Source organism: Marmota marmota, unplaced genomic scaffold (genome assembly GCF_001458135.2).
Source record: "Marmota marmota marmota unplaced genomic scaffold, marMar, whole genome shotgun sequence".
Classification (NCBI taxonomy): domain Eukaryota; kingdom Metazoa; phylum Chordata; class Mammalia; order Rodentia; family Sciuridae; genus Marmota; species Marmota marmota.
Genome location: NW_026000016.1, coordinates 2,333,489 through 2,353,528, shown reverse-complemented (window position 1 = coordinate 2,353,528; position 20,040 = coordinate 2,333,489). Strand labels below are relative to the sequence as shown.

At 37.6% G+C, this 20,040-nt stretch overlaps 1 protein-coding gene across 1 annotated transcript in view; it reads right to left on the bottom strand.

The window, feature by feature from the left end:
* Cubn (cubilin) overlaps positions 1-20,040 on the bottom strand; it is a 280,157-nt gene that overhangs the window by 74,065 nt on the left and 186,052 nt on the right. The window contains exons 44-51 of the mRNA XM_048809051.1: positions 14,800-14,974; positions 13,483-13,661; positions 12,129-12,338; positions 11,375-11,515; positions 10,406-10,587; positions 5,383-5,554; positions 4,080-4,286; positions 1,567-1,713 (exon numbers count right to left, since the gene is read on the bottom strand). Coding sequence (XP_048665008.1) covers positions 1,567-1,713; positions 4,080-4,286; positions 5,383-5,554; positions 10,406-10,587; positions 11,375-11,515; positions 12,129-12,338; positions 13,483-13,661; positions 14,800-14,974 — 1,413 coding nt within the window. The remainder of the gene's footprint in view (positions 1-1,566; positions 1,714-4,079; positions 4,287-5,382; positions 5,555-10,405; positions 10,588-11,374; positions 11,516-12,128; positions 12,339-13,482; positions 13,662-14,799; positions 14,975-20,040) is intronic.

Below are 20,040 nucleotides of genomic sequence, written 5' to 3'. Positions count from 1 at the left end.
GGGGGGGGGGCGGCTCTGCCCCTCAGCAGGCCGCTGCGCCTGTTCTGCCGGTGGGTCGCAGGCCCGCCTACCTTGCAGGACTGGTTGGCAGCTCTGCCCCTCCACGGGCCACTGGGCCTTTTCTCTTGGTGGTCACAGTTCTGCCTACCTGGCAGGCGCGGGGGGTGGGGGGCGGCTCTGCCTCCTTAAAGTCTAAATTAATTAGTGAAGAACAAAACACAAATATTAAGAAAGATATTTACATAAAGCAGAGACCCTGATAGACCTAGTCCACATGGGTGCTGGAACTAGACAAAGGAAAGATGGCTCCAGGGGTTTATTTAAGGGGGGACATCAGAGGCAGGGATAAGGTTTCAAGGGTGGAGTGTTGCTTTGTGATGTCTTGCAGTCCTCAGGTTGATTGGCATCTTGGCAGGTCACACCCATCTCAGGTGCTGTGTGAAATGTGTGGCAGAGCTTGAGGGGGAAGTTCACCTGCATCAGGCTCTCAATCCCTGTGGGGGTGCCAAGGGAAGTTCCCAGTGCCAGACTTATCCCCTCATTAGGCTACGATGCACAACACAGTCCACACACAACCCGTGACAAGCAAGATGATTAAGTCCTTTACTATCAATTTCACTCCTTCCTCCAAGCAGACATTTGGATGTAACACACACACACACACACACACACACACATCAGTAAACAAAACTATAAGCAAAACAAAGCCAAATTCAATGGAAAGGAAAAAGGATCTTCAAAATCTATTGGTAATAAATGTACTCAAATTCACAATGGCAATCTCAAGCAGTATGGTTGTCTGAGAGACTAAAGAATAAAGATGTGGGCCATGAAGTTGGGATAAGAGTCTGGGGTCTTCTACAGAGAAAAATGGAATTGAGATGTGTATATAAAGTTGGGAATCTAAAAGGTCTGCCATGTTAGTGGGAAGGGACTGGAAAGAACTTTAATAACCAAGGGAAGCAGTAAGGAGTGGTGCTGCACTTTGGGGGCTGATTTTTTGGGGTAATAGCACTAAATGTCAGAGATGCAAATGCAATAAAAAAATATTAGCCCATAATATGCAGTAACACGAGCAAAACATACATCATAACCAAGTATAGTTTATCACCGCAATTCAAGAACAGTTTACCAAGAAAAAATATTTCGATAAAATTGTCACATTAATGTGTGAAAGGAAGAAAAAATAGGATCATTCCAATAGATGCAAAAAAACAGTTGATAAAATCTTACACACATTTCTTATTTAAAAAAAAATACATTTTGTACACTAAGAATTGGAGGAATACAGAAGAAACAGAGACTCAAAGAGAAAATATTAAAACCAAAAAGAGTATAGCAAGATCTCTAAAATAAAAATAAGTATATAAAACTTATAGAATTCCTAGGTATCAATAGTCAATTAATAAACACAATTTGGAAAATCTTGTTGACATTGGAAGCAAAACTAATACTTGGCTAGAAATAAATTTAACAAATATATGGAATATTTTTATGAAAAAAAAACCCCAAAATTTTAGTTATCATTTTCTTGCCAGATATTGAGATCTGAATCATTAATCTTACTTGTAAAGGAATACTTTATAAGGAATCCAGGATGTTCGATGCGATCGTTGGTAACAAATTGTATCCACACCTGACGATGAGGTATAACCAATGGCAGGGTAGGTTTGGGGCCACAGAATCTCCCTATTAGGGAACCATCAGCATCACCTGAACAAAATAATACACCAAGTGCTATTATTTGCATAACTTATGAGAAACATATGTAATGGATTCTGTAGGAATAAATCATAGAAACATTTCAAGATATTAATTGACCCATTTAAATTCTGATGTTGTCACAGACATTGCACAAAGATCCTCTCCATCTTGTCCATTACAAAGAGTTCCTCCAACAAAGTAAAGCAAAACAACAAAGAAAGTTCTGTTTTGGTATTAATATATTTCCACCATAGATGCCAATTTGTTCCAATTTGTTTGTTCGTAATCACTTCAGCATATCTAAACAGAGTTACAACTAATACAAAAAAGGGGAGGGGTCGTAAGAAATTCAGCACAACAATGATAAAAAATACATGAAGGTGATAATTGCCTGAAATTTAAAAGATTTCTTTGCTGTATTCAGTCAACTAAAATGAATAGAGTATTTAGTGCTCAGGTGAAGACCTGTCTGATTTGAGCTAGATATGTTTTATGAATATTTTTTTTCAGAGAAATCTGATTCAGCTTTATAGAATGCCTAGAGAGCTCACATTTATCTTCTTTCTATTTATTCTGTCAAATGAACATCACTGACCTTATGAATTAATGAAGTTTGTATGTTAGCTGTATCTAAATCTGTGGGAATAAAGAGAAGATTGCACTTAGCTGATGGAAACTTAATATACAGCTGTTCTGCTTGATTCTATAGATCAGTGATTTAGTGCTAGATAGAAGTGAGGTTTTTTAGAATGTCATGGAGAATATTTTTTTTTTTTTGTACCAGGGACTCAACCCAGGAGCGCTCAACAACTGAGCTACATCCCCAGCCCTTTTATGCATTTTTATTTAAGGACAGGGTCTTGCCAAGTTGCTGAGGCTGGCTTTGAATTCATGATCCTCTCTGCCTCAGCTCTTGAGCTGCTGGGATTACAGGCGTGTGTCATCATACCTGGCTCATGGAGAACATTCTCAGACTACAACTTCCATTTCCTTCATAAGGCTTTTCTAGACTCATCAGTTTTATAGAGCTGAGTCAATTCTCTTCTTGAAGTCCTTGGTCTGACACCATAGACTTCACCATGTTCTCCTTCTTGAAAATTCTCTTTTAAGTTCTCAAAGGCAGCTAGATACCACTGACTTTTGTAATTTCAAGGCATCTGCACCAATAAACTAACTTCCCATTTGGGCTTTCATTTCTTTAAAATTTTGGGAAAAAGATGTACTCTGCAAACTTTGACAGTATAGGTTGTCTACAGTATTGTTTTCTTCTTTATCTACTTAGTGTTTACTGGGAAACAAGGGTCAGGGTGACAGTAGGAGCAACTTAATGGATAACCTACGCCTTGTTGCTAAGAAATGATTAATTTTCCATGAAGACAGTTTTTAAAATTCTTAACAGATTTATGGTTTACCAAATATACCTCGATCCTTTTCTCTTGTGAAAACAAAGACAATCCTAACTGCTTGGGGGATAATTCCCCCAAATAGAACCCATGTGCCTCTCCACCACATTACACACTTTTTTAGGCCTCTAAGACCTAAGTAGAATTTGAAGGACTCCTTGTGAATCTTATAAGTTCAGTAAGCTGCTGTTATGGTTTGGATGTGAGGTATCCCCCAAAAGCTCACACGTGAGACAATGTAAGAAGGTTCAGAGAAGAAATGATTGGGTTACGAAAGCCTTCACCCAATCAGTGAATTAATCATAAGATGGGATTAATTGAGTGGTGACTGAAGGCTGGTGGGTGTGGCTGGAGGCAGTAGGAGGTTGCGAGTGTGACTTTGGGGTGTACATTTGTATCTGGAGAGTGGAGTCTCTCTCTCTGCTTCCTAATCATTATATGAGCTGCTTCCCTCTGCCATACTCTTCCACCGTGATGTCCTGCCTCACCTTGAGCCCTGAGGAATGGAGCCAGCCACTAATGGACTGAGACCTCTGAAACCGTGAGCCTCTAAATAAACTTTTCCTCCCCTAAAATTGTTCTGGACAGATCTTCTAGTCACAGCAGCGAAAACGCTGACTAAAACAGCTGCCAACACATTCTGACTGTGCTAAGTTCCAGTTCCTAAGGAAGGAGTCTTTAATAGTATAGGATAGTTAAAGGGGACACTGAAACTCACCCAGAATCTATTTCGGATGAGTATCACATACTAGGAAACCAATCAACTGTAGTGCAGTCTAGTTGTAAACATAGATCCATATCACTACAGAAGGCACATTTTTCTCATCTGCATCTTATTTAAAAACCTTAGATAACAGCACCAATCCAAAAAGTAGATTGCAATAGCCATTTGACTTGCTTCCTGGTAAGTGGCTTCCAGGCATAAGAAGAAAATCACAGATAAATGAAAGTGTGATCTTTGATTAAACTCACCCACTCGAAACTCAAGGGCATCAAATTGACAGTCTTGGTGACTTTCGAGGGAAAAATCCACAAAATGAATGTAAATGGAGGAATTTCCCTGATTCGGATTGCTGAGGGTCCATTCACAGTTCAGGTTTCCGGAGTAATTACTGCCTCTGTTGTAGCCAGGAGAAGTAAAGTTCCCTTCAGGGTTGTTGGTCAGAGACCTGCCGCACACTAAGAAGCAAAAGGCAGCAGAGGAAGGAGCAGTGAGATTCTGTCCTTACCAGAAGATGCCAATACCCAGGAAGAGTAACCAAAACAACAAGAGCACCGTTTCCATGTGGACTTGTTTTCCCACATGAGTCAGAATTGCGCATAAAGGACATGCAAATAATGGAAGAAATTTATGTGGGTGAATAAAGGAACAACCGACAAACTAAAGTTTCTTTATTTCCCTGTTAGAGGTTGGGTTTAGCTGAGTGATTATATCTCCAAATTTGGGCTTATCGTTCATTCACATTTAATTTAAATGAATATATTGGTGGTAGGTTCCAGTGGCTTCTGATTAGCAATTCTTTACATAACCCAAGAATTTAATTGGATCAAATAGATAATATATATAACACTGTAGTGCCAGTGGACATATGTGTGTATACATACATGCACATATATATATGCACATATATATTCACACACATATATATGAGTATACACACATATGTGTATATATATACACACACCTATTCACTACATATATATTTATATAATCAATTCTACTTCTCCTAAATTTAAAAACCCTTAGATAACAGCACCAATCCAAAAAGTAGTAGGATATCTATAATCGAAAGCCACATCTTATCTAATTTTGAAATATTCTATATCAAATGTGAACCCCTCTGTTCATTTTTGCTGTAAATATGTATGTGGATAGATAACCAAGAAACAATACAGTATGTTCTGCTCAAATAAAATTAATTATTCTCTGGGACTAAGTATCCTGTCTTCAGCACAAAACAATCGACTAGGGACTGTGGATATGGATCTAATTCTAATAGTGATGCAAATTATATGTAATTGTGCTAGAAGCTTATTTAATGTCATTTTTTTAAAGTTTGTAATTCATAATAGCAGTTTTCTTTCTGAAATCAGAAGGCTTTTTTTTCTGTTGGGATTAAATTTTTTTTATCTGTTTATGAGTGTTAGTCTTATGTTAGGGATCTCAGCTGTAACCAGTCAAGAGAACATAGACAGCTTCTCTGGTCCTGGCAGACTGTGAGGCATCTGTAGTTCTTCTTACTAAGGGGAGATGCATCTGTAGCATCCCAGTTACCTGCGTCTCCGCTGGATGTGTAGGAAGCAATGAAGCCTCCATATGGTCGGGATCCATCCGTGAAAAACACCACTCTCATTGTGTTTCCTGAAGATTTTATCTCATTGCTTATATTCACGCTACTGCACAGTTTCTCCAACTGGGGTGAGTTACTCCTAATGCCATTGAATACCTGTTGGAAAAATAATTAAACCTTGAGCAATGCAGTCCTTGTCACTGAATATTTCTAGATGACATTGTTGTCCTGGCCACTTCCGTCTAAGGCAACACTGTGCTAAAATGAATTGCTTAACAATTAACAGACTCTATCTCAGTACCACACACCACTGTGTTACCCCAGCACATTTTGTGACCTCAATAAAGTGAAAGTATTGTAGTAGTGCCCCCTACCGTGTGGTGGCCAGTGAATGACTGCTACATATTTCGTACAGGGAATGGGTGCTACACATGTGAAGTACATGTGCCACTTGCTTATGTGATAGATCACAGAGTTCACTGATGGATAGTTTTTCTTTAAAAATGCATTAGTGCCTTTGATATTTGGAAAGAAAGCTTACATGCTAATCTCTAGTGATTCGTAATATATAATAACTCAAATATTTTAAAACACCTGGAAAAGTAATTTAAAAATCAATCTCAGTGTAAATATAACGGCTCCTTCTTAATTACTTATGGATTCAAGACTTCATTTTTTTAACTCATTTGATTGTTTAAGAATAAATTAGAGTAATATTGATTCCAAAATATTAACCAATATCTCTACTTATTTGCATAAAGTAGGAAAATATCACTCTGCTGCTATACAAAACCAAGTGAATATTTTAGCTTGCCTCATTTTTCAGAGTTTGAAATAGGGCCAAAAGAGATAAATAAATAATAATTCATTGATTGAGTGATTGCTACCCCTGTTTTTAAAAAATATTTGAGTGGCTCATAATTAGAAAAAAGGACTCATGTCACTATGACACTAAAGCTGTGCAGGAGAAGAAAAGGCTCTAGTATAGGAGATCCAAGATTTTTTATTTACTATAGTTGATGAATAAATTTTACTCTTTGAGGGCTTCAGGTTTAAAAGGTCTTCTGGGTTACAGGACAGATGAAGAATTTTCTATGATGTATTGAGCAGACATAATGACAGTTTCTATTATGTTTAATCAGCACCACACCCTCTCAGGCATGTACTAGCACTCCATGCTCCAAACTGAGGCGCTAGAATACAGAAAGATTTGCAATTTTCTGAAGTTCAAAGGACTAGGAATATTTAAACTAGGATTCAAACCCCGATTTCACATGCTGAACAAGAGAATAAAGAAACAGAAGATGACAAATATTTCACTAATACTGGAAACAGGAATGAGCAACACATTGCCAGAATCAAAAGGGATTATAACCAACGACAAGGCTAATGGGATATGTTGGAAATGGCCTCTGTGCCTGCCTGTGTCTTCCCCTGGTGTGGAATCACAATGATTCAAAATTGTGCAGTCATCCATTTATCACATGGATTTCTGCCTTCAGAAGCAACCAGGGTGCTATTCCATTCTTGACCCTCTAATCCCTTTTGTACTCAGAAACTACAACTCCAAGAAGACAACAGTGTAGAAGTAGGCAAATGAGATTCAGGACAAGGTATTAAATTTGCTGTGAGCATGAACAATATCAGACATGGGGCTCATTGTGGTACACACTTGGTGGTATAGCTTTCATTTTCCCTATCTGAACAGTCAGAGACTCGGCTGGATTTTGAGGTATTTTAATGCTCAGTTCAGCTGGATAAGGTGTAGAAAAGCTGGGTGCACTTAGAGCTGCCCACCCCATCTGCAGATCTTAGGAAGGGTTTCTTTTTCTTTCCTTCTTCCTTCCCCTTTCTCTCTTTCTTGGCGGGAATGTTTCATAGGAATGAACAGCCAAGGATCATCAGCTACTTAGCAAAATGTCTACTATAAAAAGCAGAGACCAATATCAGTAAATAGGAGACAGGAACTTGAAAATTAATCCCCAAAGAAGCAACACAAAACTTCAAAATTGTGATTAATTTAGTCATATAAATATAAATATATCGAATATGTGTAATATTTGAATATGTACATTCCAAAAAATGAGGATAAAATAAGGTTGATTTCAGACATACAGGTTCTCAAAAAATTTGTCACCCATGTAAACTTCCTTAGGGATTTACAAGAGCATTTACCTCATCAAAAACAGTAAATTAATGAAGAAAAGAAATGTATAGTATCATAAAAACAGGAACCCCACCCAGAAGAGAAATAAAGGGACTCATAAATTTAGTAGTGGAGAAAAATCCCAAAACAACATCTGACATCAGGCTTACAGCTGATGGACAATGGAATATAAATGGAACTGATAGGTGTATTTTATTGCATGAGCTGGAGTGCACACCCAGGGTGCAAAAGGTGTGGAAGAATTAGTGCAATGGGACTGGTGTCAATGCATAAAAAACGCAGAAAATGTAAAAATGATACAATTATCATCATTACTTAAAAAAACACAAGCAAATGTGACTGTATTTCACTACTTGGCTTAGTTGTGAATGGTGCTCACATGATCAGAACAATGTGTTGCAAAACACATTTAAACAAAAATGGTGGCATGTATTTTAGGGAGGAAGTTGGTAGAATATGTAAACCGTGCACCCCTCATGAGCACTGGTGGTGGTGGAGAGCTGAATCCTCATCCTACATAACTGGATGTTCAAGATCAAAAAAACTACCGAGTCGCAGAGGAGGAATGTTACTTATAAACAATGGCACAAATGCCAGAAGTAGCCAAAAGGGTAAGGAAACAGATGCCTTTGGCATCAATGATTGTGTGACAAGTAAGACCTGGCTCAGAGTTTGTGGTAGTTGTCAAGATTTTTATTTCATTCTTTGAATGCTAAAACTACGACTGTTCATTTTATCTTTCCTGTAGGATGCAAACATTCTGATTGTAGGATTCTTAATAATCATGATATTCAAATTCATTTAAACTATGAAAATGATTTCAAAGAGAAAAAGCAACTGTTAGCGTATACATTCAAATTTTAGTAATATAAGTTTAGAATCCCAAAATGTTATAATTTTCACTTTCTGAATTCATCAAATATTGTTCAATAAACACCCTTATACTTATGATCATCACAAAAACAAATTAAAATTAGAATTCAAGTGAATTTATATAATTATTACTCTATAAAATTATGCACTGCCTTGAAGAGATAAGAAAATGCATTAAAAAATGGTGTGGTCTGGGAGTGGTTAATCTTTTTTCTACTTCACTTTTTTCTATATCCTTATTCAATCAATAATAGGAAGAAATGTCTGTTAAAATTAGCAACCTTAGCTCAATGCCCACTAGCTCTCAAATTAAAAAGACACATACCAGTTCCATATTTTCAATATCTGAGAAAAGAAATTTCAGTCCTTTAGGTATTTGAAGTTGGGATCATAGTTGAATGTGATCATTTCAGGGCAATACAAAGTGAGAACAGGATGTCACAAGATGTTTCACATTTTTGAAATTCGATATCCAATAGTGGATGATTAAACTGATAACCAAAAAAAGGGCTTAAAAGGCTAACAATGGTATTTCCACTTTTCTTTCATTCCATAATAATTACTTCTATGATGGGCAGGTGCGGGGGATTCGGCAGTGATTGAAAACAAGCGTTTCCCCTCATGGAGTTTACATTCTACTGGTGGGAACAGATAATAAACAGAAGAACAAATAAATATGAGCTATACCAGCTGGTGTGGGTAAAAAATGCAGGGACGTGAGAAGCTTGTGTAGGGTCTACTTAGGGAAATCTCCGTGGATCAAGATCATTTGGAGACCCTAACAAAGTGAAGATGTGAACCAGGCAGCCATCTGCAGAGGAACCACAGAGACAGCAGTAACTGTGAAGGCCTGATGGGGGAGCACCTCATGTTCAAGAAGCAGGAAAGAGGCCAAGGTGGCTGGATCCTCCTGAGCAGAAAGGAGTTTGAGTGAGAGAGATGGGTAGAAAAGGGACAGGCAGCAGATAATGTCAGGCTGGGTGGGTCTCCATAAGGATTTGGGATTTTCCTCTGAGTGAGATGAGAGGATATTAAAGGATTTTGAAGGAAACAACGTGATTTGATCAGGTTTGAAACCCTCATTCTGGCTGCTGTTATTGAGACTGTAAAAGGAGACAAGGGTCGAAGTAGAAAGACCAGTTGGAATTTGGTGAAATGATCCAGGTGAGTGGTGATGGTGGTTGTTGTGGATATGATGATGAGTTTTTAGAATCTGGGTATTTTTAAAAGATGTAGCCAGTGGGACTTACTTCTAGATGCAACATAGGATATGAGACCAAGGGCTCCAAAATAAACATTAAGACTTAAGGGCTAGGGATGTTACTCAGTGGCAGAGCATTTGCCCAGCATGTGTGGAGCCCTGGGTTCAAGAACAAGCAACCTCCTGACCCACTCACAGTCCTTCAGCATGCACAAGACCCTAGCACTGCAAAAAGGAAGGAAAGAAGAAAGAAATTTACTTTTGATCTGAGCAAATGGGATTTGAAATCATTTACCAAAATAACAAAGACTGCAAAAGCAACGCTTTTAACTATTTGAGGTGGTGACTTGGAGGGCAGGTAGCCCCAGCCTTCCACTAAGAGTCCCTCATAACTGAACCACACAGCTGATTAAGACCTGAAGGGGTAGCTTGTGCTGGGACTCTGGTCCCATCCAGCCATGTGCTACCTAAGGTCCAGCTTCTCTGCCTATACTCTTTTGCCATATATAACAGGCATTTATTTGACCTAAAAATTTATCCTATGATCCTGACACACAGAGGGAAAACTGATAGGCCCTCAGAGAAATTCTTAACAATTATGTTGGTAGTTTATAGTGATTCTGTTCTCTCTGAAATACTTAGAATTTGTCTGAGATATAGTTGCATAGATGGCAATATTCTGACCTAGTTTTTAGACTATGATTTATGGAACAATAAACTCCCTAAACAGTGAGATATAATATCTCTGATGGTACAGAGAACTTACAGTCACATGCTCAGCATTGCAGGATGGATGAGCTTCTAGCCGCAGGTTGTTAAAAGTTAGGCTGATCTGCCTTCCTTCCTGCACAGTGATTCTCCACTCGCAGATTCGTCCATGAGGATTTGGGTTCGGGTAGTTGGGAGAAGAGAATGTTCCAGTTGGGCCCTGTAGATCCCCACCACACACTGAAACAGGGGAAAGAAAAGAAAAAAACTTTCAATCAAATCAAAATGACTCCTTCCATAATTTTGCTCTCAAAATTAATTTTGTTTAAATATTTTTTTAGTTGTAGTTGGACACAATACCTTTATTTATTTTTGTGTGGTGCTGAGGATCAAACCCAGTGCCTCACAGGGGCTAGGTAGGCACTCGACCACTGAGCTACAGCCCCAACCTCTCAAAATTAATTTTTAATTATCCCTCTAGACAAAATAATTGTCTTTACTAATTTATCACTTTATGTTTGTGAACACTTCTAGAGAACATTTGTATTCACTTCTGATCCCTATTAACATTTAATCTGCTTTCATGGATGACAGTTCACTAGTTGAATTTTAATTATCATCAAGGCCCAAGATACATGAAAGACCAATAAATATATTGAACTTAAACAGGCTAATGTAATTATTCAGTTTGGTTAGACAAAGATCTTTATTTTACCTGGGTTTGTCAGAGTACTTGGGAATGCCAATTCTGAATAACTCTAGGACTCATAAACTATATTTCTTAAAATGTGCACCACAGTATAATTCTAGTGCCCATATTACATCTCTCATGGTCCTAATTACTTCTCTTTGTACCCCCTATCACAGTGGCAATTTTTCATTTATTGGTGTGACTGGTAATTAACATAGGCCTCCCTACTAACCATAAGGTCCAAGGGTTATGCTTTATTTTTCAAACTATTTTACCACCAGTGCCTATCCATTATAAGTAATCAACACCTTTTTAAAAATGAATCAATGAACTCACCTCCTATGCTGGATTCAAACCGCAGCCTGAACCCTGGGGCAATACCGGAACCATCTGTGACAAACCTGACCGAAGCAACATTGCTAGAAGTGTCTATGTCATCAGGAATGGCACTTCCACAGTATCTGCCCAAAGCATTTCCTATGATAGACAAAGAATTAGATGTATCCATATACGTGTGTGTGTATGTGTGTGTGTATCTCCAAGTGATTAGTTTCATTTAACCTCTGTTTGAGATATTCTGCATGCATAAAGAAAATAACAAATGACAAAAATCATGAAAAAAGTCAACATATTCAAATACATGACGATGTGCAAAAAGCAAACACTGCAACTGATTAAAGGAAAAGTCTCAGTACGGTGAGGAAGCTCATTTGGTGAGATAAATGACAAGAATCAACAGTGACAAGTGTGCCTCTTTTAATACCAAGAGGCATGCACACATTACCTTTTTCTCTCTTTATGCTCCAGGGAGCCCCTCAAATAACTGCATGTGGCTCTGAGGGATTGTAGCAGGAAGAGGACATCCTCCCTGTACAGTGCTCTCTCAGTGTGGTCTCCTGAATGAGCTACAGAATACACCTGTGGCTTTGGTTGTCCATTGTGAAAGGACAGAATAGAGGGAGAGAATTGCTGGTGCTGCCCAGAGCTGACTGACCTCTTTTGCCTTTCTCAGAAGCAGAGAAACCTCAGAGGCTGAATAAGCATATTTGAAAATAAACAACCCACAAGAGAGCAGATATATTTCACTGACCCGAAGTATGATTTTCCCAGATCTCCACAAAGTCTTTTTCACAGCCAGAGGAATTCTGAAGGTTAAAATCTTCAAAATGGATGGTGAGATAGTGTCCTGAGAGGCCCTGGAGATGCCACTGACAGAATACATTATTTGGATATGGAAGATATGGGTATCCATTGCTTTCAATGATGCCACTTTGTCCTGTTACTGTTCCTCCACACTGGGCTAAAAAAAAAAAAAAAGCAATATTCTACCACATTTTTTAATTATACCAGCATATTTGAAAACTGTTATGTGTCAAGTGAATATAAATTGCAGTTTTAAAATTCTGAACAGGTGTGGCTAAATCTCTCATTATTCAGAATCTACTGCTGATGTAAGGAGAAATAATATTTCAAGTGCAATCAATAATGGGAAACGGAAGATGACCATTGAGTGGCGTATTCTGTAATGTCACATTAATTCTATTGGGACACTATGTGAGAGCTATTAGTTTCAAGTAAATGTCATTTCATGGACCAACTGATAGATTGATAGATTGATGATTCTAGAGACTTAGCTGGAAGGGGTACTGCTATTGATCGGTAATGCCTGCTATTTCTAGTTTATCTGTCAAATCAACATCGTGTTGTAGTAACTGGTATCTCAGGATCTTGAAAATTACTATTCAATTATTTTTTTATCAGGTAGAAGAGACAGCTAGATTAAATTATACACAACTGACTCTGGATATAAAATGACCTATGGTACAAGTTAAATATTGTTACAACTAGGCTTTCCGAGTCCTTGCTATATGAAATATTTGTTTGGCTAGTATCCAGACCGCCTCCAGACAATAATTGTCATGTCATAATCATCAAATTGAAGTTAATCTTCAATATGTATACTTATTGTACATTTTTAAAATAAGGAAATCAAACACCAAGAAAAATATATCTGCTTTTAATTCAGTGACTGATGTGGCATTTGAGATTGGGGGAAAAAACCCTCCATTTTTCTATTAATGATGAGGTAGGTGTTCAGTCACTGTTCTAAATCCAATGGTTTTATTACTAAATAATTTTATCATTTAAACTTATGCTATATGTAGATATATATATTATGTTGTGATAAAAAGATGGAAAATGATTTAACTGAACATATTTTTCACAAATTAGAAAAAATATAAAGTAGACTAGTTTACTAAAATAGTGTTTTAAAATCAAAATGAAGGGAGAAATTAAAATTGATAAATGACTTCAGTTTTAAACATTATACTCTTATTTCTATCATTAAATAATTCTTAAAATTATGCAGATAGACTTATTTTTAAAAATTGGAACACATTCATTTTACTACTTTCTTATTTAATGTAAAAATAAAATGTTACCTATAGAATACTTGGCCTTGAATCCCACGTGAGTGGAGCTATTGTCAGACCGAAATCTCAGATACATAACCTCTCTTGAGGACAACTGGCTGCTGGGCAAAGATATCCCACAAAATTTGGAAAGTACTGGAGCATTTGAATCAACTCCGTCCCGCAACTCAAGGTAACTAGAAGAACAACTAAAGGGGGGGAAATCTGTTAAATTTACAAGGCCAATAGCTTTGACTTATTTAAATAATGAAGACTTCACTACTTTTCTCTAAGGAGATTACTATGCATCATTTCTATAGCATAAGGTATCATGAGAGAGTCCATTTAAGCTTCATGTCATTTTAAAATGCTGTAATTTTTCTGATGATAATACAACCATTAGTAGCTCAGAAAGACAGGTTTTCCATGTATCACACTAGAGAATATTTATTTGCCTTCCAAATTCTGTTTTAGTTTTACAAATATAAAAAGTCATTTTCAAACTAACCCCTGTGGATTTCAAGATAACTGGAGTTATGTTTCACATGATAATTTGATACATTTCACAATGGAAATCTGAACTCTTATTTGGCAGCTCTGTGACAGGGGATAATGGAGAGCCTCAGCTGGAATTTTCTCCATCCATAAAATGAGGTCAAGTCTTTACTTAATGTTTCCTGAGAAAGTCAAAGCAGCCAATTAATGCACAGTGAGTGGGAGAATAGTGTATCTGGCGCCCAGAAATAGGAAGCAAAACTCTACTATCAAGTTTTGTATCACATATGGATTTATGCAGTGTATGAACACTTTCATTAAAACAAAGAGAAAAACCATAGATGGTGTCTTACGGACTACCTAAGACATAGTAAGATATACTCTCTGGGTTGTAATCCTTTAAGAAACCAATATTTGCTTTAGTGCTGTTTCTGACTCTTGTGACCCCTGGTGCCACCTAACACAAATTCCCATTTGTTAAATAGATATTTTGTCATCCATGACATTGAATATAAGGCTAGGCAGATAAATACCCATCTACCAGAGGCACTATACTTTTCCTGTGGGAAGAACAACAGATAACATAAATCTTAAACAGCTACCCTCAATGTCTCTTGGAGAATGTCTGAAAGGTCAGAAGGGGCAATATCTGTTTTCATAATCTGCTCAGCTGATAGGAGAGTGGCTGGCAGGCATGGTTTTCAGGCTCAAGGCATCAAGCTTGTCCCTTTGTCCCTAGATTTCCTATACAGGGTGTACTGCTAAGAAAAGAAGAAATGAATTGTTCTGAGACATGACAGCTAAAGAGTACTGAGCGTGGATGAGAGAAAAATGAAAACAGAGGTGACCTACTTGGGTGTTACTTCAATATTGAATTGATCTTCAAACTGCAACCTTATAGCGTTTCCTGGAGGAGCAGCTATGATCCAAATGCAATCCACATGCTGCGGATAATTGCCAGGGTAGTTGGGGGAGGTCACATATCCAGCAGAATCAGCATCATGGATGTAGATATTGCCCCCACAGGCTGTCAGGAAACACAGTTAAATCAATTTACAGTCTGGTGAAGGACAGTTCATTGCTACAATCATTTTCTAAAATCAATTTATCTTCATTTCCAGTCTCCATTTCCTTCCATCTGGAATTATCTTTTTTTTTTTTTTTTCCTTGAAAGGAGTCTCACTGTGTTGAACCAGGCTGATCTTGAACTCCTGGGTTTAAGCCATCCTCCTGCCTTACCCTCCTAAGTAGCTGGGACTATAGGTGCGTGCTACCACACCCAGATCCAGGTGTGTCACTTTTTAATTTGCCACCTATCTTGTTGGAAACTTAATTCCTCCTTAAAGTCAACAAAATGACAGACACAGTTTCTGCAGCATGTTAGAAGCATGCATACATTTCCACCACTTTGTTGAGCACGTAAATAAACTGGTGGTTATTGTTCAGTTGAGTACAGCCATGACCTTGATATGCTTTTAAAACTAAGCAGATATATATTTGTACAAATTTTTGGACATCCATTCATTATACATCTTCAGGATTTAGGTACATTTAAAGAGCAAGAGAGAGATGACATAAAAGGATTTATTAGTCTCCCCCCGCTCGCCCCCCGCCAAGAAGACAAAGAACAAAGGGTCTTTTCTAAAACACCAAAGGACCGTATAAAACTACCTTTCTTTTATCAATAATTATTCTTTGGCAACTTCAGCAAACGAACTAGGCAAGAATAAACCCATTTACCATGCCAATGAAATTAACCTGTTCAATGACTCAGCCATACGTCCTTGATCTACTAAACTCAAACTATATACTTCCTCTGCTATTCAGCTGCTTATGGCCACATCCTGAATTTTGCCATTACTTAGAACTACCAGAGTCTCTGAAAGCCCAAATTGCAAAGCCCTTTGACAGTATTTACCTCCCTTGCTCCATATCTTTCCTTCAGACTCCCCTTGCAAAATGTCGTGGTTGTGTTCAAGTCATTTGTGCAAATAGTGCCACTGAATATAAATGTTCCCCAGTCTCAGCTTTGCCACCCTATTCTCCTACTACTTTTCATATAAACAATTTTTCCATTGCTTTTCATAAAATGACAATAGTCATGTGAAACTTTATTCCCTGATCCCTTTATTCTCCCCATTCCCTCTTGATTCTCAACATGCTACATGATATTTTACTTGACAAAGAAAATACAAAAAATTCCAAATAAGAATACTGTCAATTTATAATTTCCTATCTGTTACCATCCTGAAGAAATTCACCTGCATCTCTACCCTCTTCTTCTCAATTATCTTCCTGCATTTGGATCAGGACCCCATCCTATTCCGTCCCCTCAAGGATCTTGTGCTTTACCTCAATCCTCCAGTGCTGTTAATCTCCACCCAGCCCAACCAAATATTTCATTCTTCAAAACTATCAAGCACTCTTGTTCAAGCTGTTAATCACCTGGAAACTGGATGCCCAAAGATCCTTTTTAATACTTATTTTATATTCATAGCATTTAAGATGGTTGACTACTTCTTCCCTCCTTTCATTTGCATCCCTCAGCTTCGTAGACACCCAGTTCCTCTTCTTTTGCTCCTATCCCCCCTCCTCCTCTGGCCTTTGGGTGTCTCTTTCCAGGGCTTTCCTGACATTGCTGGAGATTTCCAGGAATCTTTCTATAGGTCTTTCATCTTCTCCCTCTAAATAATTTTCTGATTGTTGATAGCTGTCCGTGGGCTGTGCATGGACTTTGTCGGCATCGCAGCCTAGTAGTGAATAGGAACATCTGGTGTCTGGGAACTACCAGTGGACATTTATTTTCTCTGTGTAAGACTGCCCAGAGACATTGTGAATTCCTATTCTGCTCTGCCATGTCCCACACAGCACGGGAGATGGGGTGACCTACTGTAGTCTCACAGCCATCTCTGAGATGGGTGCAACCCGCCAAGATGCCAATCAACCTGCTGACTGAAAGACATGAAGAAGCAAGACTCTGCCCTTGAAACTTTATCCCTGCCTTTGATGTGCCCCCTTAAATAAACCTCTGGAGTCATTTGCTATTGTCTAGCTCCACTTCCTATGTGGACTAGATCTATCAGGGGCTCCACTTTTAAAAATATCTTTCTGACTCTGTCTTTTGTTCTTCACTAATTATTCTAGATGTTAAATTTTCAGATGGCTTACACCCTCCTTGGCAGGAAGAAGAACCCCCAAATGAGACACTGGCCGTCACCCCTCATCTGATTAACGTTATAGCCTCATGTCTTCACCTACATATATTTTGATGATTCCTATAGTTACAAATTCAGTCTAGATCCCTCTTCTGACCTCTAGACTCATGTCCCAACATCCTACCACACATCTTCACTGGACTTAACTTAGAGATTTCAAACTGAACATGTCTTAAACTGGAATTGTCTGATTGCCCTTCCAGAGTTCTACACCCAAGAGTGCTGGCTTCGCCTCCCCGCTACTGGCACTCTGTATCCACCTTTACTACCTTGTTTTTATCCTACATATTTTTTTAAAAAACATTTATTTTTTTCAGTTATAGGTGAACACAATATCTTCATTTTTATTTTTTTAAAGAAATTTTTTTAGTTGTAGATGGACACAATATCTTTATTTTATTTATTCATTTTTTATGTGGTGCTGAGGATCGAACCCAGTGCCTCACGCATGGTAGGTAAGCGCTCTACCTCTGAGCCACAACCCTAGCCCCATCCTACATACTTTATACCATAGGACATATTTACCATAAGTACATATTTTACTTATTTCTTATCTGTACTATAAGACTAAAATTAAGCTCAATGAGGACATGGATTCCATTTGTTTACTGCTATATCCTTCAATATTAGCCACATGGAAAGCTTTTAATAAATGTTCACAAAATAAATGCACTCACCCAGCCAGAAACCCAGTAATTATCCATAGCTCCTCCATGTCTTCCCTCACCTTCCACATCCAAGTGGCCTGCATCCACTCAATTCTGTATTTATAAACCTTTCAGTATACCCTTTCTTCTGCCTTATTACTTTCATTGCCTTAGTTCAGAACTTAATATTTTTCCCCCACTTAACTTTTTTTGTCAGGTCTCTCTTTTTAGCCTTTCCTCCTACAATATATTTTCAATAATGCAGAAATACCAATTTCTAATTTGATTATGCTATGCATGCTTGGGATTAAAATCTTTCAATGTCCCCCCTTAACCTCCTGGCTAACATCTTCTGTCCTTAGGGTGGTATTTGTGGCCCTGAGCATAATGATTCCTGACTACTTCATCACCATATTTACATCCTTTTAACTCTATTTTCTAATAGTAGTAAGTTCTTTCAAAACCGAATTTGCCTTATCTTTTAACACTGAGACACTATACACTGTCCTACCCTTTCCTTCACTAGTTGACAGATCCCTCTGTCTATCTACCTGCTCTGGGAACCTTCTCTGATCTTATCAGCTAGACTGTTTCTTCTACGTGTTTACATAGCTCCTGATGTATTCCTCCACCTAGCATGTATTACGCCATATGTTAACTGTGCCTTTGCTAGCCTGTCTTCTCCACTGTAATGAACTCCCCGACAGAATTTGGTAGCTTGCACAACAAGAAGCACTTTATAAATGTTTGATTAATTAACTAAAGGGACAATTAATGAGGTGAGAATAAAAGACATCTCAATCAACCACAGTGAAGAGATGTCTCTAGGGAAAGATGATATAAAACAAGGCAAATTTGATGTCAAATGTTATTCACACAGGAATATATGTTAAAGAAATGGGAGTGGACTTAAAGTATACATGGTGGAAAGTAGCCAGTAGTCAGGAGAAGCAACATCCTGGTTCCAGTTAGGGAAAATGATTAACTTAGTATGAAGAAACAAGAGTGATCATCTCATTTGGGGTTGTCCAACAATAGGTTTTGAAACAAAAAGACCTTTGTTTAAATCTAATATTAAGAAAAGTCATAAGCCTGAAGCAAGATTGGGAAGAGGTAATGGCCACAACCAACTTGAATAGTGTTGAGTCCACAAAGGAATAGAAAAGCAATGTTGTCAAGTAAACCCTAGTGCATCTGAATTATCATGAAATGTTGGCCTAAAAAACATAAGTGAATGGAACAGTAGAGTTGGGCTGAAGTCTGCTCATTAGGCACTGTTACTCTGATAATGTTTCCATAAACAGGTAAAATCAAACCATTCACAACAGCCACAAAGCTCAGTCTGGGGTTAGGGAAGGATGAGTTCACAGCCATAAAGCATTGGAGCTAGAGCTCGTTCTGTGGACCACAGCTGGAGTGACAGATGTATATCACCTGTTGCTTTGTAACCTACTCAAGCTACTAGATGATTTTTTTGTGTGTGATAATTAATGGAGACTTTTATTTCCTTTCCTTTCCCAAAATAAAAGAAGTGAGGCTGACACTTTAAATTCTCATATCTGGGAGAATGCACAATTATGGTTTCACTGAGATCAATATGTATTTTGAAATGTATTCAAGAATCTGGAATTAAGATCACAATACCATCCTGAAATCCACATTATCTAATTTCAGGACAATAAACAAAGAGTGATTATTGCTATTGCTCTCCATTGATCCTACTTCCTGTTTTTGAAGCTATGCCTATTTAGTTAGTCAACTAAACAAAAATAAATATCACAAAATTCAAATTATTGCCACAGAATTAGTCATAATTAAATGCAGTTAAAGTTAATTAAATAAAGATTGCTATTGTAATATGGAATAATTAAATGGGTAAAAATAGATTTAGAATTAGTGTTTTTTTCCAAGGAAGCATACAAATTATTAAACAAAGCAATTATAATCCTTTCAATGTTTCTATAGCTAGGTTTAACTGGATATTTAATAATGGAAAGTTCCAAGATATTTCAGGGATCAATAAGAACAGTTCATTTTGTATACATAGGGAATGTCACTTTGGTCACTAACTCTAAAAAGTTAACTTAGAAAAGTCCAAACCTTATTTTACTTACATGAAAAAGGAAAATAACGATATTTTCTTTAAAAAAGTATTCATGTTGAGATATTTAAAGTGTCGAGCATATACTGAGTGCTTAATAATAGGTAGCTATTTTTTTTTTTTTTTTTTG